Raw genomic sequence first — 27,192 nt, forward strand, 5'->3', positions numbered from 1 at the left:
ATCTTAATCGACTACCAAAACAGTCAATTAACACTTTAATCGACTACCAAAGCGTAGGCGGTTAACTTAATCGACTACAAAAAACGTAGTTGATTAAGGGTTCAGTCTGCGGGAATTTCTCTACCTGCGCCGTACCAAAAAACTTTAGATTTGCCTCCCATCGTCACCACACCACCGGTACACCGCACAATCATCACCCCACTTTGATATTGTGACGGTTTTTTTTTTATTTTTTTTTTATTACAAATAAAGTAAATCACAACCCGCACTACCAACCAAAGCAGAACCACCATCCATCAAAAATTCGATTCCGGCAACAATCAACAAAAAAATCATCTTCCTCGCACTCGTTTCGGTAACACGCGGCGAAAAAAGTCATCTCCAAGAGAAGCGAAGGAGCGTCGTTCTAGCGGCACCGGCGACTCTTGTTCTTCGCCTCCTGATCGAGCGATTAAAAACCAGAGATTTAGATGGGAACTTAAAAAGAGAAAAAAAAAATAGCAAAGAAAAAGAGAGGAAACAGATGTGAAAAGAGGAATAATGAAATAATTATGAGATTAAGGTTCTTCAAGAAAATATTAGACAATTCAGATTTGTGAGTAGTGTTAGTTTATAAGGGAAGAGATTTTCTCTAATTACTCTGGAAATTTTCTTTCTAACTGGAAAATCTCTACTAATTTTAAAGCACAACTCTTTTAAAATTTACACTTTTGTCCCATATAAGTCATGATAGTTGAATGTTCCTCGAACACTCTTCAAATGCAGAGATTTTTATTATTTTTTCAATTCCACGTGGAATTTTAAAGAATTCAACACGCTTTTAATAAAAAATAAAAATAAAAAATAAAAATAAAAAATAAAAATAAATCAAAGCCAACCACATATAATATTTGTGGCTCTCAGCATTCCTCCACCACCCTAACGAAATGGAGAGGAAAAGAAGAAAAAAAAACCAGAGGCTCTCACATTAACACCAAGTCTCAAAGATTTGTAGCATTAAAAAACAATATATAATAATAATATAAAGATAAAAAAACCAACTTCAAGAATTCTTCTTCCAAGATAAAAGCTACTTCAGCAACTTATAAGCTAGTTTTGATTTCAATGGCTGCTTCTGCTTTTCTTGGGAGCTGGGGTACTTCCATTGCCGGCGAAGACTACGCCGTGCTGCAGGCAAAGGCGGCGGCGCCGCCGAATGCGAGGGCGGTTAGATGTCAGCCGATGATGAAGAATGTAAATGAAGGGAAAGGTATATTCGCTCCGGCGGTTGTAGTCACGCGCAATATTGTTGGGAAGAAGAGGTTCAACCAGCTTAGAGGGAAAGCCATTGCTCTTCACTCTCAGGTCATATATAATCTCTTAATTCTTTTTGTCCACTTTAATTTTCATTTTCACTCAAAAAAAAAAAAAAAAAAAAAAAAAAAAAAAAAAAAAATCACTTTTAATTATTATCTTTTATTATATTTTGTTTTTAATTTAGTTCGATAAGTGATAATTAATTCGGTAATTCCTATCAAATTGTGTTTATCGTTGGGTGAGTGTAACTTTGCGTAAACGTTTAGAAAGTACTTAACAAGATTTTCAAGGGGTGTGAATTCAAACTCGTATTTTCAAGATTTACATCGCTCGTGTGATTTGCATGTTGCAAGAGAGTTTTAGTTTTAGGTTTACTTTTCTTTTTCCTTAATGTTTAAAACTTACATTTAGAATAAATGATACTTCCACTATACTAGTTTATGCCATTTTTTTCTTGATGGCTTCATGCACATATATATATTTTTTTGTTAAATTACGGCCACCTCCCCGAGTAAATGTCAAATTATGAAAAAATCTCTTATGGTACGATAATTACAACCATCCTCAACTATGAATCTTTTTATACGTTTCATCCTTACGGTGTCAAATTTAGTGAAATTTTCTAAATTATGTGGAATATTCTCCAGTCCGTGCCCGTTTTACCCCGTTTGTTCGAACTCCACATTTTGAAACTAGATGATCATAGTATGTGTCTTTTAGCTTGTAAATATCAGATTTTGATGCATCAGAAACTGCATTTTTGTACTAAACGAGTACAAACTAGAGAACATTCGATAAAATCTAAAAGATTATGTCGAATTTGACACTATATAGGGCGGACGTGTAAAATTATTCATAGTTGAGGGGTGATTGTAATTACCCAAGCAAGATAAATTTTTCGTAATTTGACCTTACCGGGGTGGCCATAATCTACCCATTTTCTTTTTGATATATATCGATTGTAGGAAAGACATATAAATGACTATTTTACCCATTCTTGATATTTTGAAAGTACATTTGGAATAAATGATAGTAACAGATAACATTTTCTGCAACACCTAACATTATCATATACTATGAAAAAACTATTCCTCTGTGAGTTGTACATGTTTCCACCTAACATATATTTTATCTAATTTTCCCATAGAATCATCACTTATTTATCTAACTGTTTAATTTCCCCACCCTAAATTCAGGTGATCACGGAGTTCTGTAAATCGATAGGAGCAGACTCAAAGCAACGACAAGGGCTCATTCGACTCGCAAAGAAAAACGGAGAGAAACTCGGATTTCTTGCTTGATCTCGGTATATATAGGTTTTTAAAGATTGTACCGATTAACATTCAGAAGCATATTTTTGATTCATTAGTTCAAAACTTTTTGTCAATTCTTCAGTATACATCTGATTAGACAAAATAAATAGTTAAAGAGCACAAAACTAATACCGGAAATTCACGTCAAAATTGTGGTCCGGTAAAACATAGAAGTTGTCGACAAAATCATGTGAGGAGCATCACACACTGTATCGACCGCTCGACTTTTTACTCCTGGCGTCGTCCTGCAAAAATCCAGGATAAAAAGAATTAGTTAATAAAGAAAATGATCTTAGGAATGAAGGCCTAACGGAGAAGACACTAATTATAGTATCAACAAAAACGTACGTGAAAGCTGTAAGAGATTTTGTCCGGAACATCGATAATCTCCTTCCACTTCCTTCCTATGCCCATCTACAGAAGCATAAATCAAATAATCAAAAAAAAAAATTAAATAAATAAAATGAAATATTGAAAAAATAAATTGTGAAATAGTAAGATCTTTACCTGAACAGCTTCATTGGCTGCAGTCTTGGTCCATAACGAGACTTTGTCTTGCCTTTGGCGCACACTAGCAACCACTCCACAAAGCTCATCGCCCTCATCGAACTGCTCCCCGATTAGAGCCATTAACTACCCATAAACAACCATAAATTAATTAACAAATAAATGACTTCGTTAACAAAAAAATTAAAAAAATCGAGAATAAGAGATTCAGTAACAAGTGAAGTAACGGTTGTCCTTACAGTTTCAAGCCACATATTGTCCATATCAGCCTTTCTGTTGCTATTGACAGTCCACTTTCCTCCATTGGCACACTCGGGGTCTTCCCATTTAGGCTCCACTCCAGCTCTGAATAAGTGAAAGTCGGCATTTCCTGTAAACTTGCTTGGTCTGAATATCTGATCGTATAAACTGCAAATTGAGACCATCGTTTTACTACATCTTCCAGTCATATGACATTAAAGATAAAGACATCGTATAATATTATAAAACAATTACGTGACATTACAAACCAGACAAAATCGTAGAAAATATGTTTACATCTTCTATAGATTATACCTTGCCTAGAAAAACAACTTTCTCCATCACATTCACACCGACAAATTCTCCCAAAAAAAAAAAAAAAGAAAGAAAAAAAAAAGAGAGAACCATGCACATTTCTTGATATAATTCCAAACATTTAATTGAAGAGGTACTAACTAGGAGCTAATTTTAGGTATATAATACTCGTAGTATTATTCAAATGGTATCAATGCAAAAAAGACTTTATAATAGCATATTGTCTTTAGTGATATATATACACACACAATATACATAGATATAGTGGTGGTGGTAAAACGTCCCGATAAATTTTAACGAAGCTACCTATTGCCAAGAAAAAATTTAAATATTCCAAGACCAGTTGAACCTTTTTATTCCCATAGAGAACCTTAATTTGAGGTAAATAGTATAAATATCATCTCAGGAAGAACCAGAACCCAATTATACAGAACGGAGATTCATTATTTTTTGAAAAATTAGGAGCGAAGTTGTAGTCATCGTTTGAGTTGTAATATAACATAAATAGATAATAGATAATCCAGACAACATTATAATACACGTAATAAGCAGGGAAAACCCCAATCTCAGATATTCCACAAAAAACAAAAACCTTGTGAAAATAAGACGATACTTGCTCGGGTTAGAACTTGTGAACAGACAAAATACGCCTGAGAGAATAAGAATTACACACATTTACTCTTGATGAAAAATTCATAAGTTCACTAAAATAATCACTTTATTACATATGTCTAAACTCTTGTCGACATTAAAACCCTCAAAATAATGCTCATTAATTGAGAACTTGAATCACAAATACTTAGATATACGAACGTCTAAATGTGGCGAATATCGAAAACAAAACGAAGAGATCAACATTCAAGTTAAAAATCTTTTATCTAGTCCACTTATTTTCCCCTGCAGTACAAATCAGAGCTATCAAAGCTTCAAGGTTAGGTCTATGTCTGTTTCATCAGGGTTATTAACGTCATTACCTCCGCCCATCACCTCTTCAATGGAACGTTCTAGTTGCATGATATATGGCTTTGTATAGTCTGTGAAAGAACCCTCTACATAATTTTTCGGAGCTGTTTCTGGAAAACCTCGGTTTGTTGTGCCGAAAGCAAGATCTCTATTACCTGGAATGGATTGTGAAGCAGAAGCACCGAATGCTTTCGGAAACTGGGAATTCGATAGTTTTCTAGATTCTGAAGCATGGATAGGAGGAACTACAGGCCTAATGGGAAAACGGGAATTTTGTGATCCAATAGGTTCTGAGGCAATTAATGGCTCTACGCTTTTTTCAGCAGTATTATTATGAACATTCATTGGCACCGACGAAGAATGAGTGTATTGCGAAGAACTCGAAAATTTTTTTGTAATATTTTTCTGTGACACAGGTCTTCCAAGAAGTGATGCTGGATTAAAAGTTCTGTCCTTATTAAAATGAGTCTGGAAGTGGTTTACGAGGCGTGTGTTGCTAAAGAAAACTTGGTCACATATGCGACAAGCAATTGGTGTTGTACGATCTTGCTCTCTCGCTAAACCTTCGAGTAAAAAGACAAGTTTATGATCTACACTCAACTCGCTCCAAGAGCGGGCCATTGACAATGTAAGATTAATTGAGAAAAATAAGGAGAGAGTTTGAAAAAAATCAAATTTGCAAACATGAGACAAAGTGAATCACAGGGGAGAAGACAAAGGGATGAGGCTTTCTACGAGAGGGGGCACGAATTTATACACACGCACGAAGGGTTCTTGCAACAAATAACACATTGAATGCATTGTGCTACATCCAGTCAAACGTAAAATCTCATTATTGGTATTTGAAAGATAGATTACGATTTATTACGGCATCTCTATTTCTTGCCACAATTACGCTAACACATCTTTATAAATCTCACAGTCATTCAAGACCATAATAACTGTGCCTTAAAAGCAAATAATCCACCCACCAAAATTTAACAAGTAACTATAAAATTTCTGACCTTCTAAAAAACAAAAGAAAAGTTCAAAATTCTACAGAGTTGCTTTAAAACCAAAAAATCATGACCGAGTAATAACAAATTGCTTCTTAATCAGAAATTATTAATTAATTAATTCCACCACAGCCATTCCATCATGACAAACAGGCAATGTTTTTTTATGAAAACGGTTCTCATTTTTTGGGTCGTTTAATTCAGTAGAAATTTAAAAATGTATTTATACATAATCTTTAGTCTGTAAAATTGCTAAATTTAGACGGAAATCCTTACTGTAAATATTACTCCAAAACTAATACATTCTGAAGCATTAAATATAATATAGTCAAGAAAAAGACAACAAAATCAAGTCCCCACAGAAACACACCCTGTCCCTGAATGGCGATTTTCTGTCTCAGAATTCTTAAAGGCCTAATTGAAACTGTAAAAGTACTAACTTGAAAAAATATAGTGACATATATAGGGCTGAAAAATCAAACCAAACTATTTGATACTTGATTCAAGTTGTTCTTTAAAATCCTATTTGAGCTTGATTTGATGACATAACGAACCAAGCATTGAATACATAGCTCGATAAGAAGAAAAATAATAAAATATGTACAAAAAATCAAGCTACTCAAGCTCGATTCATATTCACCTCGATTAAAGTTCGTTTGTGCTCAACTCAATTAGTTATCAAACCAAGCTCAAACACAACTTTGAAAGCTCGATAAAAAAATTCAACAAGTTTGAACAAACAAGTGTTAGCCTCAACTTTATTCCTTTAAACTCCTCTATAATTATGTTTCTACACGGTAAGAAATAGATGACAGGTAGTTTCTAGTAGTGAATCGACCTTAAAAGGAATTTACAATCCTATCACCTAAAAAATAATTTTAAATTCAAGATTGTAACCAATGCACCAAAATCAAAATATAGTGAATCATATCAAGGGAAATTCATAAATACTACCTCCATCCACAATTGCTCGAACTACCTAACTTTTCGTCTAACCTATGATTTCAAATGAAAGAGGTTTCAGATCCTTTGGAATATGATATATATTTCCCTTAGCGACACTTGTACGGAAACGGAAGATCCGTGTAATATGTTTTGCCATACTTTTCTACGTGACCTTTTTTTTCGTATTTCAAATATTCAATTGCATTGTAAAAATAATCTTGCAACCAAATCAAGAGCTTTTTGCTTGGAGCCTTAACATTAATTCTAGTTGAATTTATTTAGTTCGACTACTTATATCTCTCTCTTCTAACAGAGTCAGAAGTTATTCACCCTACCTCTCTCCACTCCATTCTTGATCACATTCTTTCAAACAACTTCAAAAATTACGATTTTCAACATCGATTTTGACACCTAAATTCAAATTTCTTAACCTAATCGATGCCTGTTAAAGTTCAACGAATCCAAAGGATAAATATCCCACCCCAAACCAGAAACACACCTCCGAATATCCTCTAGAATCCCCCATACACCCTTATCGAAATCGGAACATAGTCCGTGAATTAAATAACACGAACTACGGCAGAACAAACGAAACATTGGCAAAGCAACAAGCATTCAAAGAGTAAAATATCTTCAACTAAACAATCCATTAAATATCACAATAATAAAGCTAAGCTACAAAATTCAATCACATAAAGCGAAAAATAATTTAGGGTTTACGTGAAGACGTACCACCAGAATTCTTCTACAGTGTCGAAAGTGTAGACTTTGCGAAGAGAAGCGCCCCACGTTGCCCCCTGCTTTGGCTTCGACTGGTTGTCGAACCAAAACGACCACTTCCTCTCCAGCCTGTGCGGCTGCTTCTCGGCCACCTCCGTCGGAAGTTCAACCGCCGCCGCCGCCGCCGCCGCCGCTACTTCAATTGACATCTTAACAAATCAAATCTCCGAATAAAATTGGTCTGGAGAGAGATTTTTCGCTTTACAAAGCGATGCGGGTCGGGTTGATCAAAACTGGGTTTTATTATGCTCGTAGGAATTATAATAATTTAATTAAATATTGTTTCTTATGGAATTTTATAATAAAAATATAAAAATATAAAATAGACATATATTAAATAAACATGAAATAGAAATATTTTCAATAATGAAGCATGATAAGTAAATTTAATTAGATTAAATTAAGGGTTAATTAACCCACCCACATTATTTTTAATAGGTCAAATATTGTCACGTAAGGAATGACCTAGCGGTTGGAGCAAGTGAACTTATATTAATTGACTCAAGTTCAAATTCTATTGCCAAATGGTCGCTATGTCGAACTTTCATACATGGTTAGCCTAGTATGGTTTACAATCTCTCGACCCATTATAAATTGACAAGGAAAATTGTAATTTTGATCCTACATGTTGGTTTCTTTGGGGATCTAGTCATGTAAGTTGTCATATTTCATTTTACATGTAATAATTATGCAAAATTAATATTTTTAGTCTTATTTCACTCGAACTTTGAATTTTAGCCGTCGTTTAATAAGTCATGCAAAATAGGATTAAAAATACTATATTTCCATATAAAAATAAAAAATAAAAAAGTTAGAGGATTAAATTTCTAAATAGACCAATATAGAGGACCAAAACAACAATTTTTCCAAATAGATTCCATCACATATATACTTGCTGCAATCTCGAACACCATTTCAAATTCAAAGATTCAAAGCATCAGTATTTCGATGGACACGTGTGCTGCCGCTTCTCTGCATGCCCGCCACGCACTTAAACAAGCGTCGATTTCTCATCCCCACCGCTTCGCCATCGGCCTCTCTCTCTCTCTCTCTCTCTCTCTCTATATATATATATATATATATATATATATATATACCCACCAATCTTAATTTCAGTTAATCACTTTTCAATTTTGCAGACTGATTTCTAGAGAGAGAGATGGCGACTATTGTGGCAGGTGGAGTGGACAGAAATGCGGCGTTGTCGCCGGAGGCGGCGCTTGCTCCGGTGACTGAGGATCGACCGGTTCGGACCGACTTGGAAACCTCTATTCCAAAGCCATGTGAGTTGTTATATATATATATATATATATATATATATATATATATATATATATATATATATATATATATATATATATATATATATATATATGTTTTGGGGATTAGGGTTCCAGGACTGGTGCACGTTTTTCTTTTTTTTTTTGAATTTTTTCAATGTCGAATTTGTGCTTGGGTTTGGGAGAGAATTGTTGGATTTTTAGCTTATTTAAAAAAAATTAGGGTTCTTAATTAGGAGAATATAGGAACCATTGTAACAAAATGAGTTGAATTTTTTAATGTATATAGGCTGTGATTGTAGATTCGGTCGGAATTAGTCGAAATTACTTTTCTTTAGCCTTCCTTGGCTTCTGCGATTTCATCGGAAATTTTTGGGATACTTAGGTGCTTCATAACCTTCATCACAAGCACATTTCTACTTTTTACAGTAGGGGCGCAAATTTCGACCGGATTTTCGATTTTCACCGATCTCGATCCGAAAGTTTCCGATTTTGGAATGATATTTTTCAATTTGATTCCGAAATTCCAACTTCTGATTTTTTTTAAATTATTTGTATGAGAATTGGAATATATACGAGATTCTGATTTCCGAACCGATTAAAGTTTCGAAAATAATTCCAAAAATTCTGATTCCTTTTTCACGAATATTATAATTAAAATACCATTATTATTATGTATTTTATATTCAAGGTGAGCGAAAATTGGAAAATTCTGAATTCCGCAGTTTCTGATCCGTAATTTTCCGTTTTGGAACTTGTTTCAATTTCTAAAATTCCGATTTTTCAATTTTCCCTTTTTTCGGAATGGAATTGGAACTAATTTTTCACTTTCTAAAAAAATTGGAAAAATTCCGTAAGGGCTAATTGGGATTTGTTTTGTTTTTTTTGCATAATTGCACTCCCGTGGATATAATAACCGTTGGATCATACATCATCCATCTTAGATATGGCAAGGGGATTAGTCGGGATCTTCACGGGAATTAATCCGAATTAACGAGAGCTTTGCATGGCATACACAAAATCATACTTGACTTTTTTTTTTAATATTAGATATGGCTAGGGGGTTGGTTGCACCCGATATGGACCACCCGAACGGAACGCCGGGGCATAACCACAACAATCTGAGTGTGCTGCAGCAGCATTGTGCTTTCTTCGATCAAGACGATAATGGGATTGTTTATCCATGGGAGACTTATGCTGGTAAAATTTTTAATTAAATTAATTTTCTTTTATTGAGAGATTCAAGAATTATGGTTCGTGTCTATTCGATTTAATTATTGTATGTAATTTTCGCAGGGCTTCGGCAAATGGGGTTCAATATCATTGCTTCTCTTGTATTAGCCGTCTTCATTAATCTGGGGCTGAGTTATCCCACACTTCCGGCAAGTTTTTTTTCCTCGCCTGCAAAATATAGGGATGATATTACATATATATATATATACAAGTCGGGGTGGAAATTGGAACGAACTTTCCGATTTTTGTTGATTTTGATCCAGAATTATCCAGATTTTCGATTTCAAAATTCCGATTTTTTCTTGGCACTATTACTAGTTTCGGTCTGGTTTTGATTTCCGAAAATTATGATTTTTGTTACGGAAAATTGGAATTTTTGAATTCTGGCTATTCCAATCCGTAGCTTTTCGATTTTGGAATTAATTTTTCCTTCTGGAAAAAAATCGCTAGTTTTTTTTTTTCTGGAAGTACTTAATCCTATCCGATACCTCCGATTTCTACCCCTATATACAAGTAATATATAGACATTCTAAATTTGCTGTCTTTGTGATATTGTTTTTCGTAATTTGCTCTTCGTAAACAGGGTTGGATTCCGAATCCACTCCTCCCTATATACCTTCACAACATTCACAAGGCCAAGCATGGAAGTGATACGAAAACTTACGACAATGAAGGAAGGTGCACACATATTAATATATATATATATATATATATATATATATATATATATATATATATATGCATCACAGTTTCTAGTAATATCGGGAACATATAAATCGGATTTTTTCAGGTATTTGCCGGTGAATTTCGAGAATGTATTCAGCAAACACGCACGAACTTATCCCGACAAGCTCACACTAAGAGAGCTGTGGAACATGACCGAGGCCAACAGAGACGCCTTCGACTTATTCGGCTGGTAAATCGCAGTTTCAAGGCTACTTTCGTAATTTCATCTAAAATTCAAAATAAATAAATAAATAATGATCTGCAGGCTGGCGAGCAAAGTGGAGTGGGGCACACTGTACGTACTCGCAAGGGACCAAGACGGGTTTCTGTCGAAGGAGGCGATAAGGCGAAGCTATGATGGCAGTTTGTTCGAGTACTGCGCGAAGATGCAAAGGGGAGCCGAAGACAAGGTGAAGTAAAGTGCGAAAAGAGCAGTACAGCGATAGATACACCTTCGTGCGTATCTAACTTTCTAGAGACGACGAAGTAAATATTTATGGTACGAGTCTCTCTTGTTTATTATGAACAATAAAATGTTTTTAGCTTGTCTGAAAAACCTTGGTTCTTGAATTTGAATAAACAGTTTATTTATCGGGATCTTTCTGGTAAGAGTTTTATTACAGTGAAAATGAAAAAGGTGTCGACTAATTAAGGAAGTGATTAAGCAACATAATACATAGGATTAGGGAGTTTGAAGGTTCTTTTAGGTGCAGGAAGGCCGTCGATGCTGCTCCATTGATCACCTAATATGCCCCAAATGCGGTAGCCGTTGCTAATCAACTTCTCTCTTACGTCGGCCTTGTATTTCTGAATATCCTTGCTCTCGTCGTCTTCACCCCTGCAATTTAAATTCCGATAAAAACTCTTACTCCTTCATTTTCAAGAACCAATTTCCTAGTTGAAATGAAATTTCTTGAGGGATATCTAAGGAAACAAATAACTAGAGAGGGTACGTGGTGGGGTCGAAATCGTACGGATTTGATCGGAATTGGCACTTACGATTTATTTATTCATAATATTTCTTTTTGGAAGTGAAACCGGGAATGGATATTTCGGAAATGGGGATGGAATCACTTGTTTTAAAATTGAAATTTTCGGGTCGGAATTGGATGATTCGAAAATTTCATCTTTTAGTCGGCTTTTTTTTTAAATAACTAAAATCAAATCTTGTTATAAATTAGGTCTGAGTGGTATGATTCGAATTCTAGACCTCTATTCAGAGTCACTTTAGTATAAAAGACACATAATAACTCGATATTTAGAATTTCCCGAAATAATTTTGAAAATTGCAGTCAAATCGACAGTTAAGATTCAATATGAATCCCAAATCCGTAAAAGAAAAAGAAAATCGAAAAATGGGATAACGATTTTTTTTCAAAATAAAAAATGAATAATATTCGTTCTAGAACACGAAAAAAGAAAAAGAATCGTATTGGAATCAGTAAAATTTAAAAATTTCATTCCGATTTCCACCCTACAACAGGTATTTTAGAGAGAGAAAATGAAGAGAGAATTGAAACCTTAGAATGAGACTTGTCCATCCATGGTAACCAACACTAACAAGATTATCAACAGTAGCAGATCTAATACACTCCCTTCTAGAAGATACTAGAACTATCTGTACTCCTTCCTCTTTCAACTTGTTAAACAGCCCCAATGAATGCTCCAACACAGTCCCTTTACCTTGTTTCATCCACTCCTCGACCGAACTCGTATTCACCTTCTTTCCCCTGTTTTTCGATCGAACCATCAATTCATAAAAAAACAAAAAAATAGTAAAAAAAATTAAGTAAATATATATTATTTTGATTATTACCCGTAACCGTTCTTCTTGTAATAAGGCAAGGTGGAAAGGAGAGTGTCGTCGATGTCGAAAATCCACGCATCTTTGCCGTCTTTCTTTAGACCGCAGCTCGTGCCGAGATAGAGCGTGCATTCTTCGATGGCCGTTTGGGAGTCGATTTTGTATTGAGTCGACGACATGTACTTGCCAATGTACTCCACGCATTCTTCGGGTACAGTTTCGTAGTTTCGGATGTTGTGCAGCTCGACGTTTACTCTCCAGCTCTCGCAGTAGTTTTTTAACGTGATTAGGAGGCCGTGTTTCGATTTCTTCTGGTTGAGAATATCCCAATCTGCAGATGAATGGCTTAGGAGAAAGCCATAGATGAAGATCAAGAGAAAATGATTGCTTTTTGCCATAATTAATTAGGAGGGTGGAATTTGAATATTTTTTCTTTAGTTTATTTTGGATCTTAATTGGGTTTTTATAGGAAATTGGTGTGTATTAAAATTTGAAAAGATACAGTTTTCATCCCTCAAGTTTGTACATATTTCACATTTGCCCCCTCATGTTAAAAACAGAGCACATTTCATTCCTTATGTTTCGAAAATTTAACACTTTTGGTCATTTCTGTCAATTTTTCGTTAAAACTAACAGAATCAAACGTAACGTGAGTATATTACTACCGTAACCGACGGACTAATGGTAAGTTGATGGAAATGATTCGAAGTGTCAAATTATTGAAATGTGAGGGGCCAAATGTGTTTTTTTGAACATAGGGGTTCAAATGTGAAATTGGTCCAAACTTGAGGGATGTAAACTGTAAATTTCCCATTAAAATTTCATTCTCACATGGGGTGTGGAAATTTTGTTTTGGGAAGGAGTGAATGATTATGCACTAAAACACATGCAAACTGAGGCTGGCAAATTAATATTTAGATTATTATATTAATTGGCAACTGAAATTGGAATTACGGGTAAATTACAACGACCCCGAGGTGTGGTCAAATTATGAAAAAACCCATCATGTTTGGATTATTACATTTACTCTCAATTATGAATCTTCTTACGCGTCCTCCCTTGTGGTGTCAAATTCAGCATAATCTTCTAGATTCCATGGAATATTTTGTAGTTTGTACTATTTTTGTTCAAAATGCAATTTCTTATGTGGAATTCGAATGGGATATAACTTGTACATAATTGAGAATATTCCATATAATCTAAAAGATTTCACTAAATTTTAACACCGTAATAGTGAACGTGTAAGATTATTATAGTTGAGGGGTGGTTGTAATTTACCTGAAATTAGTATATGGATTATTGGTGTTTGACATTGAAGTCTATATAGTTATTACTCAAGAGTTTGTGATTTTATTGTTTTTTTTAGTTTATTATTATTAATTTTTTTTTAAATACAGCTATTGATAGATTAGGTGTATTATTGAAAAATTGCATGAACATGCCTACCACCGTTACTATTGTCTAACAAAATTTTAAATGCAATTTGGGAATAAATTATGTTATCCTGACAGATACTGAAGATGTGTAGTTTATTTTTAATTGGAGTTGTTGGTCTATAAATTTACCTATTGTTTTTCCTCACTCTCTCAACTATTGCGGTTTGGGGTCCACTGAATCCGATCCGAAGAATTACGATTTTGGAACAACATTTTTCAGTTTTGAATTCCGAAATCCCTGAAAAAAATCGGAGTGAAATCGGAAATACATATCAATTTTTTTTTTGGAAATTTTTGAATTCCAATTCGAAATAGTTTCGATTGTTTCCGACATGTTCCGAATATTATATATATATATATATATATATATATATATATATATATATATATATATATATATATATATATATATATATATATATATATATATTTTTTTTTTCTGGAAAAAAACTCGTGAAAAATCCAAAAATAATCCGGAAAAATTTAATAATATTATAATTTTCCGAAATATCCAAAAAAAATCAGAATCATAATCAATTACGGAACTCCGAAAAGAATCAGGAATTTCCGAAACGGGTCAAATACGATTCGATCCGTCCAATTTCCACCACTACGTGTGGTCTCAGCCCGATAGTTTACCTATATTGAATAATTGAACCTAATATAGCATCTACTATTTGTTTTGGTTTAGGTGAAATTATCATCTAATATGCATGTCTGAAAGAACAATGGAGTTATGACAATTAGATTTTGTCTCTAACAATAATTGTCTTCATAGGTACATTTAGTAAAGATAAAAAAAACATTATTTGATTGAGTTTAATTACAGAGAAATGGAATCGTCACAACTCCAACCAGAAGAGGACGCAAAACCAAGAATCAACATCTTATTAGATGAAGACCAAACGAAAATCAAAATGAAAACAAACCGGCAAGCTGCAGCTGCAGTACACACACGAACAATCAAACACGAAACAAATTACATTGCAGTACACAACTTAACATAAGCACACAATATATACTCCATTACATACAGAGTAGGTAGTTCACGAAACAACGCTTCACAGTTCTCGGAAACATATTATTAGTCCAAATTCATATAACCTATATGCCCTTCGCCCGAAATTCGTATTCCTACACAATAAAAAGGAGTAATAAGTTTGAGAAGATTCTCAGACATGCACCATTTCCTCAGAAGTGTATGTAATGGAGAAAACATAATAATACGAACAAATCTAGATAATAGGGCACTATTACTATGGCTATAAATCAGAAGAATACCTCGTGCGCAATAAAACGTGGGATCAGCAATCGTAAAATGTGACAGTCAGCTCTTCATTGCCGTTATTTCTCTGCTTTTCGATTATTTGGTTAACTTTTTCCTGAAATTCTTTGGGCATTGATCCGATCATAAATCTTTTAAGAGTTTGTATTTCTGATAATCCATAAGGGAAAGCTTCCAATTTATTGCACCGCTCGATAGTGATAACAACCAGCATTGGCATGGCAGCTTTGTCAACCTCCCATTCCTCCAAATATTGTAGAGATGCTAGTTTAAGACTTTGTAGTCGAAGGAAGTGATTTGGCTCGGAACACACCAGCTTCTTCCCCACAAACGCGTCTTTGCACAAGACGAGGCTCCTGAGGTTAGGAAACTTCGCAAATACCGGCATGGGGTCTTCACCAAATTCGGATCCAATAAACACCACAGAAGTGATGTTCGAACCGATGCTCGCATGGGGTGGCATCACTCCCAGATACCCCTCGAAGTCCAAATTATGAAGACCATCGCACTCCAGCAACTCTGCCACAATCGCGAGCCTTTCTTTTGAGTAAGAATCAAATTTCTTAACATCAAGTGACGAGTGGCGTAGGAATTTATTCGAACTCATACACCCGATGATGTTCTTCAAATCCGCGTTGCCCTCCACAACCCCTGACAGGATTTGAAGGTTTTCTAGCTGTAGGAGGTCGCTCGCTTCACAAAGGCTAGCGTTGAAGTTTTCGAGTACTTGGAGCTTCTTCAGGGTGTTCAGCTTCAACTTATCATTAGTATCAACTCGAAATGCCAGAGGGAAGTACAAATGCCTCAAGCTTGATATCTTCCACAGGATATTCGGTATTGTCATTACACAACAATCTATTACACGCAAATCCAACGTTTCCAGAAAGGGGAAGCTGCAAAAAGACGACGGAAACACCTTGAGATGGCATCCTTGGAAGCTCAAGTGCCTGAGGTAAACTAGTTTCTGTATACCTCTCGGGAGCTTTTTAACTTGAAAATCAACCCCGTCAAAGTGCAACACCCTCGCCCCTTGGAACTCGGTGAGGTCGGAGAATGCTCTAGGCAAGTTGCTAGACGATGCTGGTTTGACGTGAGATTCGTCTCTATCATAGAAAATAATCGATCTGATATCTCTGGCATCGCGTATGTTCAAAAGAGGATCGTCGTTGACATCTTTAAACTTGTACAGGTATATGACAAGCCTGCGAGATGAAGAGCTTATTTTGCCTCCGTTTCCAAAATCAATGACATCGAAAAATTCTTCCTGCTTTCCGTTTGATATGCACAGTTTACGTATCAGGTCGTGAAGCTGGCACGATTTAAACCTTGTGGGGTCAGACACCTCGTTTTCCACCACAAACACCAGGCTTCTATCAACGAGCTGCTTTAAATAAGCTTCAGCAACTTCCTTTTGTGTTCGATTGTCTAGAGCCCTCGTTGATATCAGCCCTTCAGCCATCCACAGTAAGTACAACTTTTCCACCGGTATAGCTTCGTCTTCGGGGAAATGTCCCAAATAAAGAAAACACGGCTTCAAATGTAACGGTAAGTGATTGTAGCTTAGAGGCAAAACTGATTCCGTTTCTTGTGAACATCCGTCTCCTGCAACCAGTACGTCTAGCACCTCCTTCCATTCTTTCAAATTCTTCTTCCTCAAAATACCACCTATCACAGTTATAGCTAATGGGAGCCCTTTACAATATTTGGCTATTTGTTTCCCCACCATCTCTATCTCCGGGTTAAATTCCGTCCCTGCCGAAAACCAAAGACTTGAGTAAACTAATTACATTAAATCAGCATGTTTTCATGACTGGAATAGTCGTTTTTTTTCATATCTTTAAACCGTAAGGCCCCGTTTGGTTGCCAAGATAAGATTAGCTAAGATAAGACTAAATAATCTAATGAAACCCAATTGTTTTATTTAGGGGTGCAAGTTGGAAAGGAAATTGCAATTTCCGCCGGTTCCGATCCCAAAAGGTCTGATTTTGGAACAACCTTTTTCATTCCGACTTCTGAAATTCCGATTTCCGAAATTTTCCAATTTTTTGGATTGGAATTGGAATTATATAAAATAAATTTGGAATTTCCAATTTCCGATCCGATTTAATTTTTGACATTAATTCCAACAAATTCCGATTTTTTTCCGGAAAATACACCTATAAATAATATATATTACATAATACTTATTTTAAGTTTTTATTTATTTTCAAGAAACAGTAATTTGATTTAAAGTTTTGTTTTAGGATTTTAACATATTGAATTGTTGTTAGATGTTTTATTGATGTGTTTAGGGGTGAAAGTCGGATGGATCGGATCGGAATTAGCCTTTTCGGAAAATTTCCAAAAAAATTCGGAAGTACAAAATCAATTCCAATTCCAATTCCGAAATTTTCGGAATCTAAAAATTCATTCCAATTCCAAAAGGCCCGGAAATTTCGGAATTTCGGAAAAAAATCGGAAATCACATAAGTTTTAAAATTTCAAAACTTAGCCGAAATTTTCTAAAATGTTCATACTTTTTCGAAAATAAGAGCATCCACGTCGATAAAAGTAAAACTAATAACTACTAAATTTCAGTTCAAAAATAAAAATAAAAATAAACACCGCATAATATCCAATAAAACTTCTAACAACAATTCATTATGTCAAAATCCTAAAACAAAACTTATACGTGTATTTTTCGGAAAATAAGTATTATATAATATATACTATTTATAGGTGTATTTTACGGAAAAAAATCGGAATTTTTCGGAATTAATTTCGGAATTAAATCGGATCGGAAATCGGAAATTCCAAATTTATTTTAGATAATTCCAATTCCAATCCAAAAAAATCGGAAAATTTCGGAAATCGGAATTTCGGAAGTCGGAACGAAAAAAGTTGTTCCAAAATCGGAACTTTTCGGATCGGAACCGGCGGAAATTGGAAAATCCGTTCCAACTTGCACCCCTAGATGTGTTTATTTTTATTTATTTTTTAACTCAAATTTAGTACTCCCTCCGTTCCTTTATAATTGTCGTTTTTAGCTTGTGCACAAGGATTAAGGATCTTAATAAATGTTGCTTAATTTTAGAAAAATATATGTTTTTATACTAAAATGCCCTTGCCAATAATTAATGTGAGAGAATGTTGTAGATAGTTAATAAGGGTAAAATTGATAATTATACAATTAATGCAGTATTGGAAATGTAAAGTGACAGATAATATGGAACAAAAATAATTTAAAAAAGAGACTGTTATTGAGGAACAGAGGGAGTAGTTATTAGTTTCACTTTTATCGAAGTGGATGTTCTTATTTTTGGAAAATTAAGAAAATTTCCGCTAAGTTTTGAAATTTTAAAGCTTATGGGATTTCTGATTTTTTCCGAAATTCCGAAATTTTCGGGCCTTTTGGTATTGGAATGAATTTTTAGATTACGAGAATTTTGGAACTGGAATTGGAATTGACTTGTACTTCCAAAATTTTTTGGATTTTTTTCCGAAAAGGCTAATTCTGATCCGAGATCCGATCCATCTGACTTTCACCCCTAGTTTTATTGGACCTTGGAAAGTCCAACAAAAAACATGCTTAAAAGGCAACATAAGTCATGATAACATACTACGCGTCGACCCGGTAAGTTATCGTCGACCCGGTAAGTTATCAGGGATACCAAACATCAAACAAAGTCCAACTATTCAATTAATCATAGCTAATCTCACCAACCAAACAACCAAACGAGGCCTAAAAGTTTTGAATTGTAAGATTTAACCGATTTTTGCACATTTACGATTTATTCAACGATTCAAAAAAGTGGTCATGCTTGGAAGATCAATTAAAAAATTGGAAATGTACCATCCATCACTCCAGATGCCGATTGCAAAATCTCCCAACTTCGATCCTCGGGCAACAGCTTCATTTCTAGAACGGATGTGGACATTTGCTTTGCCACTTCCTCGTCCCGAGTGGTGATGACGATTCTGCTTCCGTTATTGTCGTCCGGAAAGGCGAACCGCATCGTGTCCCAGGCCTCGAACGACAAGACATCGTCCAGAACAACAAGGTATCTCCTCCCCTTTTGAGCTTTGTAAAGCTGATCCATCAACACCATCATCTCCATCGCCGCAATCTCACTCTTACTCCGTTCGGGCCGAAGGGAAGACAACACACTCTCCAGAATGCCCCTCGCCTGGAAATTCTGGCCAACGTATGCCCAAGCCCGGGTATCGAAATGTTCGATCACGAATCGGTTGTTGTACACCGATTGCGCGAGAGTCGTCTTCCCTATGCCGCCCATACCGCATACCGCGACGACCGATAACTTTGACTCCGGTCCTACCAATCGAGCCGTCAACTCCGTTACATCTTCTCCGCCGGAACGAACTTCCGTTCGGAGGATTTGCGGCGGCGGCGGCGGCTCTACAACCACAACAGATCTTACTCCTGATCTAGGTGATCCTTCTCCTCCACCGGCCGTTACACTTCTGATCTCGTCGATCCTCTTACTAAAGGCGTGAAGATCCTTCCGGAGACTCCTCGCCGTAGGGTACTTCAAAACGCTACCTAGTTTCCATTTCGAATCCGCCGCCGCCGCCGCTTGTCTCCAAGCGTAAGACTCCACGGCATCCTCGACGTCGTACGCTAGCTGTGTGATTCTTCGCTTCTCCTCTTCGCCGATTTTGATCCTTCCATTTTCGTCGGACATCAATTTGTTTTCAATTAGCTTGATCTCTGACCGAAGCTGCAAAACTCCGGCGCGCAAATCGCCTTCGCACGGCGCCGGAGCTCCGTCGGCGAGAAGCAAATGGTCCAGCCTTTCCGCCGTTGAAGACACCGCTGAGAACGTGCTCATCGTTGACTTTTGGTAGACTTTGGTTCCCCTCAGAGAGAGAGAGAGAGAGCCGTTCGTTGAATTTTAAAATATCTCCTTTTTTACTCTCTCAAGAAAATACCCCCAATTATTTTTTTTGTTTCCAATTATACCCCTGTCTTCGTGAAATAACCTTTCAAAACTTCATCGTTTGCTTACCTATATCGAATTACATTGGATTAGATGAGATTGGATTAATATCCCCACTGACTAAATTAATTATTTAGTAAGTAAGATGTTTCATTCGTTAGACTAAATCTTGTATTAAATTTGTTAAATTCTGGTATTTAATGTGAATTGTCTGAAAAATATTTTAATTAAAAAAATTAAGATATTGTTTTAGGGATAAAATTGTATTTTCCTCTTTTAATCACCCCTACAAAATTAATCGCATGGGGGAGGTGCTACTAATTTAACCAAATAATAGCACTTAATTGCGGACTTTGAGTGTAGTAGCGGGCTTGACTAAATACGAATCTCATAAACCAAACATCTTACTAACCCCTATTATTTAGTTAATAGAGGTTAATAGCAGTAAGCAAATGAGGCCTAATTAATTTAGTTTTTGAGTGGTTTGCAGGTTCAAATCTAAATAGTTCGATTTGAGCGCCACTAATCTAATCCTATTTCTATAATCAACAAATTAAAATTATGTGATTGGCCTCAATAAGTATTAATTAACATATATGATTAATATATATCTTAGAGAAAAACAGATCTTTAATCAGCAGATGTCTTAGACCAAACTCTTGCTAGTTTATTAGGGCAAATTCAACGGTGGTAATAAAAAATGAATAATCAAATGTCTTTTGATTATTGCTACAGTGTTTTCGTTATCGAATAAAGATCTTCCACTCCAATAATACAATATCAATGGACCGTCAATTTTTGAATACATTAATTTATCCAATTTAACCAATTTAAATATATATCTCTGATAAGATTTCATATCTATAATATTTTTGTTGCCACGTGTCAACTTATGATTCATTGTCAAGATTTTCAATAAGATTTATTATATATATATATATATATATATATATATATATATATATATATATATATATATATATATATATATATATATATATATATATATATATTTATTGTATCTTTAAAAACTCACATTCCTTTACAATTTTTATCATATTTTCTCAATTTATTTCAGTATACATTGTGATTCCGCGTTCTAAATGCTTTCTTAACCGACTCTGATTCAGATGATCTTGAAATGCTCTTAGAAGCAATGGAAGAGGAGGAAGTTAAGAGAGAAAGACAACGCAAGCGTCGTCGTGGTTCAGTTCCGGGTAGAAGGGTTATTCATCGCAACAGAGTTGAAGGTCATAATAGATTTTATCGTGATTATTTCGCTGATAATCCTGTATATCATGATGTTTATTTCAGGAGAAGGTTTCGTATGCCCAAACCTCTATTTTGTAGAGTTATTTCTAATATCGAAGCATACAATCACTATTTCGTCCAAAGAAATAATGCTACAGTGGTCTATGGTTTATCAAGTCTTCAAAAAGTAATTGCTGCATATAGAATACTTGCCTATGGAGTTTCTGCCGATTTACTGGATGGCACCATACACATAGGTGAAAGCACTACTATTGAGAGTTTACGTCATTTTGTAAAAGCAATTGTTGCCGTTTTTTGTGAACCATATTTAAGAGCACCGAATGCGGTCGATCTGTCTCGGCTGCTCCAATTCAACGAGCAACGTGAATTTCCAGGAATGATCGGAAGTATCGATTGTATACACTGGGAATGGAAAAATTGTCCAACCGCATGGCAAAGTATGTACTCGGGTCATTTTCGTACACCAACCATTATATTAGAGGCGGTCGCATCACACAATCTTTGGACATGACATGCCTTTTTTGGAATGCCCGGCTCACTTAACGATATTACTGTTCTTGAAAGATCTTCAATCTTTTCGGCATTAGCAAATGGTCGTTTTCCCCCTGTTAATTTTACAGTTAATGGAAATGATTATCGCATGGGCTATTATCTAGCAGATGGAATTTACCCATCATGGGCTACTTTCGTGAAGACAATACCAGCTCCAATAGATTTAAAGGCAAAATATTTTGCACAATCCCAAGAAGTTGCGAGAAAAGACGTAGAGCGGGCCTTTGGGGTACTACAAGCTCGTTTTAATGTATGCATGGGCCGACACGATTCTAGGATAAGGAGACATTGCGTAATATAATGAAGACATGCATTATAATGCATAACATGATCATTGATGATTAAAGAGGTCCCGGTAGCATTGATTTTGATTATGTTACTCCAAATGTTACACCATCACATGAACATACAAATGAGTTTACGGAGTTTATTCAAACTCATCACCAAATTCGGGATCTTACTACTCATTCCCGACTCAAGCATGATCTTGTTGAGCATTTGTGGAATTGGACGGTAAAAAATAGTAATGTTTGTCAATTGCAACCAATGTTCTTATTATTTTATTTTTGTTGTATTTCATTATAAACCTAAAATATGTGTCTATGATGATACGTAATAACCACCTAAATATATTCGAGGACATGAATCGGGTCACTGATCACGTGCTTGATAGCTTTGGGACACCTTAATAATTTGGAGATTCCTGTGTGGAAAGTAAACGTGAACTAAGCCGGGGGTTGATCCGGCGAAAACCCCTCCAATGATTAAGTCAGATATTTGGATCGTGAAATATTCGAGTGGAATATAAGTTCTATTTATAGTTCCTTGATTGGGTCGATATCAATTTATTGGGCTCAAACCTTATTCGAAGGTGATTAGGCTTTTGTAGTAATAACTTCTGAATTGGGCTTGTGGCCCAGTAGATAATCAAATCGCAGGTCCATTGGGCTGGCCCAATAGGCATATCATTAAGCCCCCACTCTCGGTTCGATGTGGGAGCTAAGTTGAAAGAGGTGCCAGATCGTGAACAATTTTTACTCTCGACACGATCGGGAACCCATTTCGACATGACCCCCACATCGACTCGAGAGTGGGTGGGGGGCTTAATGATATGTCTAATTGGGCCAACCCAATGGGCCTACAATTTATTTACCTACTGGGTCACGAGATCAATATTGAAGACCACTACCACCGAGACCCAATCACCTTCAAATAAGGTTTGAGCCCAACAATCTCAAAGTATAAATAACGTTTTAATTCATTTATCAAAGGTACGCCCTATTATTTGAATAATACTACGAGTCATATTCTCTCAACTATTTATACAATCCGCACGTCTGACTTGAGCGTCAGAGGGGTTTTCGCCGGATCAAACTCCGGCCTAGTTCACGTGTTCTCTGTTCGCATGTATCTCAGGGTCATCTGGCACATGAGCAATGTTAGAGTATATTATATTATTAGATATTATAGAATATTAGGATTCTATTATGATTCGGCTACCTAGATCAGTTAGGATTTAGTTACCTAGTGAAACTCTATTACCTCGTATTATTTCTCTATATATATTCCATGTAAATCAACCCATAACACAATGGGGGTTTATATTACGTATTATTATTTCTCTCTTTCTCCTATTCTATTCTTCATATATGGTATCAGAGCACCAGGTTTTTTAACCTAGCCGCCCTTCTTCTCCATGGCACTGACCACCCAATTTTCTCCCTCCCTGGTGGTGGTACTCTTAATATCTTTCTTTTTCTATCTATTCCATGAACACCACCCGAATTTTCTCCCTTCCGTTCTTCTTCTTCCTCTTTTCTTCTCCATGGCCTAAAACCTAGCCGCCGCCTCTCTTCTTCTCCATGGCCGGCGACCACCAAACCAATTTTCTCCCTCCCGGTGGTGGACTGGTGGTACTCTTCTCTCTATAAGTCTTTTTCTATCAGATCCATGAACACCACCCAATTTTCCTCATTCCCCCGGTGGTGCTACTCTTCTTTTTTAAGTTATATTATTTTCCGACATCTTCTTCTTAGTCGGTTAATTTATTTTCTCTCTTTTTCATCTCTATCCTTCTTTTAATTATTCTTCTTCCCCCTCTCATATCTTCTCCCAATCTCTCTCGATTCATACAAAAAAAAATGCTTATTTTTCTCTCTTGTTATTATTTTTATTCTTTTTTTTTTCTATCAATTGGGCAGGTATTTTCACAGAAGAATTCTCTAGCGTTGTGTTTCGCGGTTTCTGCCCAGTTTTCACTTTTGGAGTTTATTTGTTCCGACTGCGAGAGCGTGTTAGCAAGTGATTGTCCAGTCTTCACGTTCGTCACGTTTCGACTGCGGGGGCATGTTAGAGTATATTATATTATTAGATATTATAGGATATTAGAATTCTATTATGATTCAGTTACCTAAATTAGTTAGGATTTAGTTACCTAGTGAAACTCTATTACCTCGTATTATTTCTCTATATATATTCCATGTAGTAAATCAACCCATAACACAATGGGGGTTTATATTACGTATTATTATTTCTCTCTTTCTCAAATTTTATTCTTCCTATAAGCACTAATCCACTTTGCTCTCCCAGCTCCCTCTATCTCAACTACTTAAGGTGATCTATTTCTAGCATCATCAGTCTGGTACAATGTTATTTGGTATGTATCATTTTATTAAGAGTTAGTTCTTTTTATCATCTACTAAATCTTTATGGAATTTCATGTATTGATGCAAATTTTATCTAATTCTTGTCCATTTTATTCATATGTTTTACAATTTTGAATAATTAAAAGAACATAATGGATTCAAAATTACTTTTTATTATAGATAAAGCCGCAAAATACAATACATATTAAAAATCTAGAGACATATTAAAAATCATATTTAACAATGTGAAATACCTAAAATGATTATACTAAACCATTCATTCTCAATATTTCATTTTTTTTCATTTTCCAATAAGTTGCCTCAGTCTCTTCCAATCTCAATCTCAATCTCAATCTCAATCTCTACTCGGTGTCCGTCTATACATTTACGCTCTTCGTCGTCATTTGTTGCCTTTTGATGTAATGCTATGAGTCTCTCGCGTTGATCACATCTTTCGCGTTCCATCGCTATCTTTGTTTCCAAACGCTCATTTATAAGTGACATCGGCACTGTAGATGAGGTTCCGCCTTCAGGTCTTCCTTGTTTTCCCTTGAGCTGTTATTTTGATGATTTGTTACCTAAATGCCGATCTTTATTGACACAAGATTCATTGTTACCTTCTGAAGATATAGGAATATCTTATGCATTTGCTTGCTTATTTGAAGTATCAAACCACTTCTTCTCCTGCTTTAGACGATTGAAACAATGTTCAAATTTGAATTGGCTTTTCCCGTTCTCAGCAGCATATAGTTAGTTCTCTAACTTCTGGCAACTATCAACCAAAAGATTCAAATATAAAGTATAATAATATAAATATAAATGAAAAAAAAACCTAAACAAGTAATTTACCCTATCATGATCCGTTGACCGGATTGATGCCAATTGTTAATTTGATTAAGATAAACAATGAATTTGCACACTGAGCATTAATATCTTGCCAACGATTTTGTAAGGTTTGCTCGGCGCGTTCGCTTTGACCCATATTAATTATGAATTCATCGTAAATCCTCCCCCAAAATGTCATTGCATTTTGATCGGTTCCGTGAATGACATTTTTGCTTGTATTTAGCCATATTGAGGTAATACAAACATCTTGATCGGTTGTGAAATTCGTCGATCTTTTTTATTTACGCAGAGCAACAACATTAACAATATTTTCGGTTTCTACGGTTGAATTTAAATTATAGCCTTCATCATACAACGACGAATCGTCACTAAGAAGATTTGTAAAAGTCCCACAGTAATAAAAGTTCTTCTACAAAAACTACAATTAAAAATTTACGAGTAAAATACATAAATTAACAAAGCAAATTAACTAAAGTTAATTAACTAACGAAAATCAAGTGAAGCTATTTTAACTAAAATAAATTAACTAAGCCCAACCCAACCCACCCAACCATATCCACTTAAATCAATATGAAGATCATAAAACTAAATATAATTTCCACATCGCCTCTCTCATCACACTGCCGTTGCAAAAAAAAAAAAAAAAAAAAAAACAAACAGAGAACATGCCTCTGCTTCGCCTCTCCTTTTCGGTCTCACTCGTTCTCTGTTTCACCTCTTTCTTGCTCTCTCTTTTTTCCTCGGAAGAAACTACTCTCCTTTTAGTGTGGAGTCAAATAGAAGGTTTGAGAAAATTATTTGGTTGGGTTGTAGAAATATGATGAGGTGAATCTGATTATATAATTTTTCTCATTTCTTACCGTTGGCTGGATCTGATTTTTTGAATCAACTTTTTGGTTTAGAATAAATGACCGTAGGGGTGTGAAATTACCGTTGGAATTTTTTGAGTATTGAATTTCTGGCAGCCAAAAATGCACCCACCAACCATTGGCACCGAAATAGCCCCTGTGTTTGATTACCCTGTCGAAAAAAATGAAATTTGGGCATCAAAATGGCAGTTAGGCCTTTGATGCCTCGTTTGATTATGCTCTTGGAGTTGCTCTTCTATGCTACACCAGCTGAAATGCACCAGGTAGATTTTTATCATATATGTAAAAATTCATCCGGTGTAGTCTTCATCGGGTATAGCATAGAAATAATCACCCTTGTAGAAAATGATGTGGTAATGTGATTTGAAAGGTTATTTTCACAAAGTTACTGCTACCATTGTCAGTCGGAGTTCTTGCCACCATCGTCGCCCGAAAGAAGAAGAAAGAGTGGTGCCATCACTAACTGGATTCTGGACGTGGATTGGATTGGAAGGAGATTGAGCCGTTGTTGTTTGATAACAATTTCATGTATTGAAATTGGATATGTTAACAATCTCTATATATATCTATATAAATCTATATCCATCAATTTTTGTTGTATTTGGGCTTTGATTACTCTTTTTTCTGGTGGTGTAAGAATCTATGGATTGTTCAAACGCGTACCCATCATCTACACATAATCACACGCACACTCATGTATATGTGTGCTTAGTGAGTAGTTATGTAATTAAATATACGGTTCAAATCCACCCGATATACATAAATAACCAGATGTATAATCTAACTCCGCGTCGAAGGACAAATCAATGTTGATACTCTCGATGATGATGATGATGATAATAGTTTAAGAATACAAAAAAAAAATAATAATAATAACATAGGAATGTAAGAAAAAACACATATCTTGGTAATAAAACTAAAAAGTTATGACTTAGGAGGCTTGAAATAGGCTA

The 27,192-nt window shown here is 35.4% G+C and overlaps 6 protein-coding genes across 6 annotated transcripts; 3 read left to right on the forward strand and 3 right to left on the reverse strand.

Annotated features, from left to right (window-relative positions):
* The first annotated feature begins 892 nt into the window (after positions 1 to 892).
* On the forward strand, positions 893 to 2,683 carry LOC105949842 (protein PROTON GRADIENT REGULATION 5, chloroplastic). Its single transcript, XM_012973153.2, has 2 exons — positions 893 to 1,344; positions 2,493 to 2,683. The coding sequence occupies exons 1-2, from the start codon at positions 1,105 to 1,107 to the stop codon at positions 2,595 to 2,597; spliced, it is 345 nt and encodes a 114-aa protein (XP_012828607.1). The 5' UTR covers positions 893 to 1,104; the 3' UTR covers positions 2,598 to 2,683.
* On the reverse strand, positions 2,633 to 7,696 carry LOC105949840 (eukaryotic translation initiation factor). Its single transcript, XM_012973152.2, has 5 exons — positions 7,307 to 7,696; positions 3,356 to 3,524; positions 3,117 to 3,242; positions 2,958 to 3,023; positions 2,633 to 2,854 (listed from the first exon to the last, which is right to left on the reverse strand). Exons 1-5 carry the CDS (start codon positions 7,501 to 7,503, stop codon positions 2,810 to 2,812), a joined length of 603 nt encoding a protein of 200 aa, XP_012828606.2. The 5' UTR covers positions 7,504 to 7,696; the 3' UTR covers positions 2,633 to 2,809.
* A 754-nt stretch (positions 7,697 to 8,450) lies between these two features.
* LOC105949772 (peroxygenase) lies at positions 8,451 to 11,190 on the forward strand. The gene is made up of 6 exons (XM_088820718.1): positions 8,451 to 8,637; positions 9,685 to 9,834; positions 9,931 to 10,016; positions 10,451 to 10,545; positions 10,658 to 10,783; positions 10,859 to 11,190. The coding sequence occupies exons 1-6, from the start codon at positions 8,514 to 8,516 to the stop codon at positions 11,010 to 11,012; spliced, it is 735 nt and encodes a 244-aa protein (XP_088676844.1). The 5' UTR covers positions 8,451 to 8,513; the 3' UTR covers positions 11,013 to 11,190.
* Positions 11,156 to 12,849, reverse strand: LOC148768984 (acid phosphatase 1-like). The gene is made up of 3 exons (XM_088820717.1): positions 12,410 to 12,849; positions 12,114 to 12,323; positions 11,156 to 11,431 (listed from the first exon to the last, which is right to left on the reverse strand). The coding sequence occupies exons 1-3, from the start codon at positions 12,793 to 12,795 to the stop codon at positions 11,254 to 11,256; spliced, it is 774 nt and encodes a 257-aa protein (XP_088676843.1). The 5' UTR covers positions 12,796 to 12,849; the 3' UTR covers positions 11,156 to 11,253.
* A 1,732-nt stretch (positions 12,850 to 14,581) lies between these two features.
* On the reverse strand, positions 14,582 to 20,109 carry LOC105949835 (putative disease resistance RPP8-like protein 2). Its single transcript, XM_012973146.2, has 3 exons — positions 18,951 to 20,109; positions 15,115 to 16,870; positions 14,582 to 14,967 (listed from the first exon to the last, which is right to left on the reverse strand). The coding sequence occupies exons 1-2, from the start codon at positions 19,945 to 19,947 to the stop codon at positions 15,138 to 15,140; spliced, it is 2,730 nt and encodes a 909-aa protein (XP_012828600.2). The 5' UTR covers positions 19,948 to 20,109; the 3' UTR covers positions 14,582 to 14,967; positions 15,115 to 15,137.
* A 1,102-nt stretch (positions 20,110 to 21,211) lies between these two features.
* LOC105949785 (uncharacterized) lies at positions 21,212 to 25,225 on the forward strand. Its single transcript, XM_088820886.1, has 3 exons — positions 21,212 to 21,764; positions 21,948 to 22,108; positions 25,157 to 25,225. The coding sequence occupies exons 1-3, from the start codon at positions 21,212 to 21,214 to the stop codon at positions 25,223 to 25,225; spliced, it is 783 nt and encodes a 260-aa protein (XP_088677012.1).
* Positions 25,226 to 27,192: the final 1,967 nt, after the last annotated feature.

This window comes from Erythranthe guttata, chromosome 7 (assembly GCF_056151865.1).
Source record: "Erythranthe guttata isolate IM_541 chromosome 7, IM_541, whole genome shotgun sequence".
Lineage (NCBI taxonomy): Eukaryota > Viridiplantae > Streptophyta > Magnoliopsida > Lamiales > Phrymaceae > Erythranthe > Erythranthe guttata.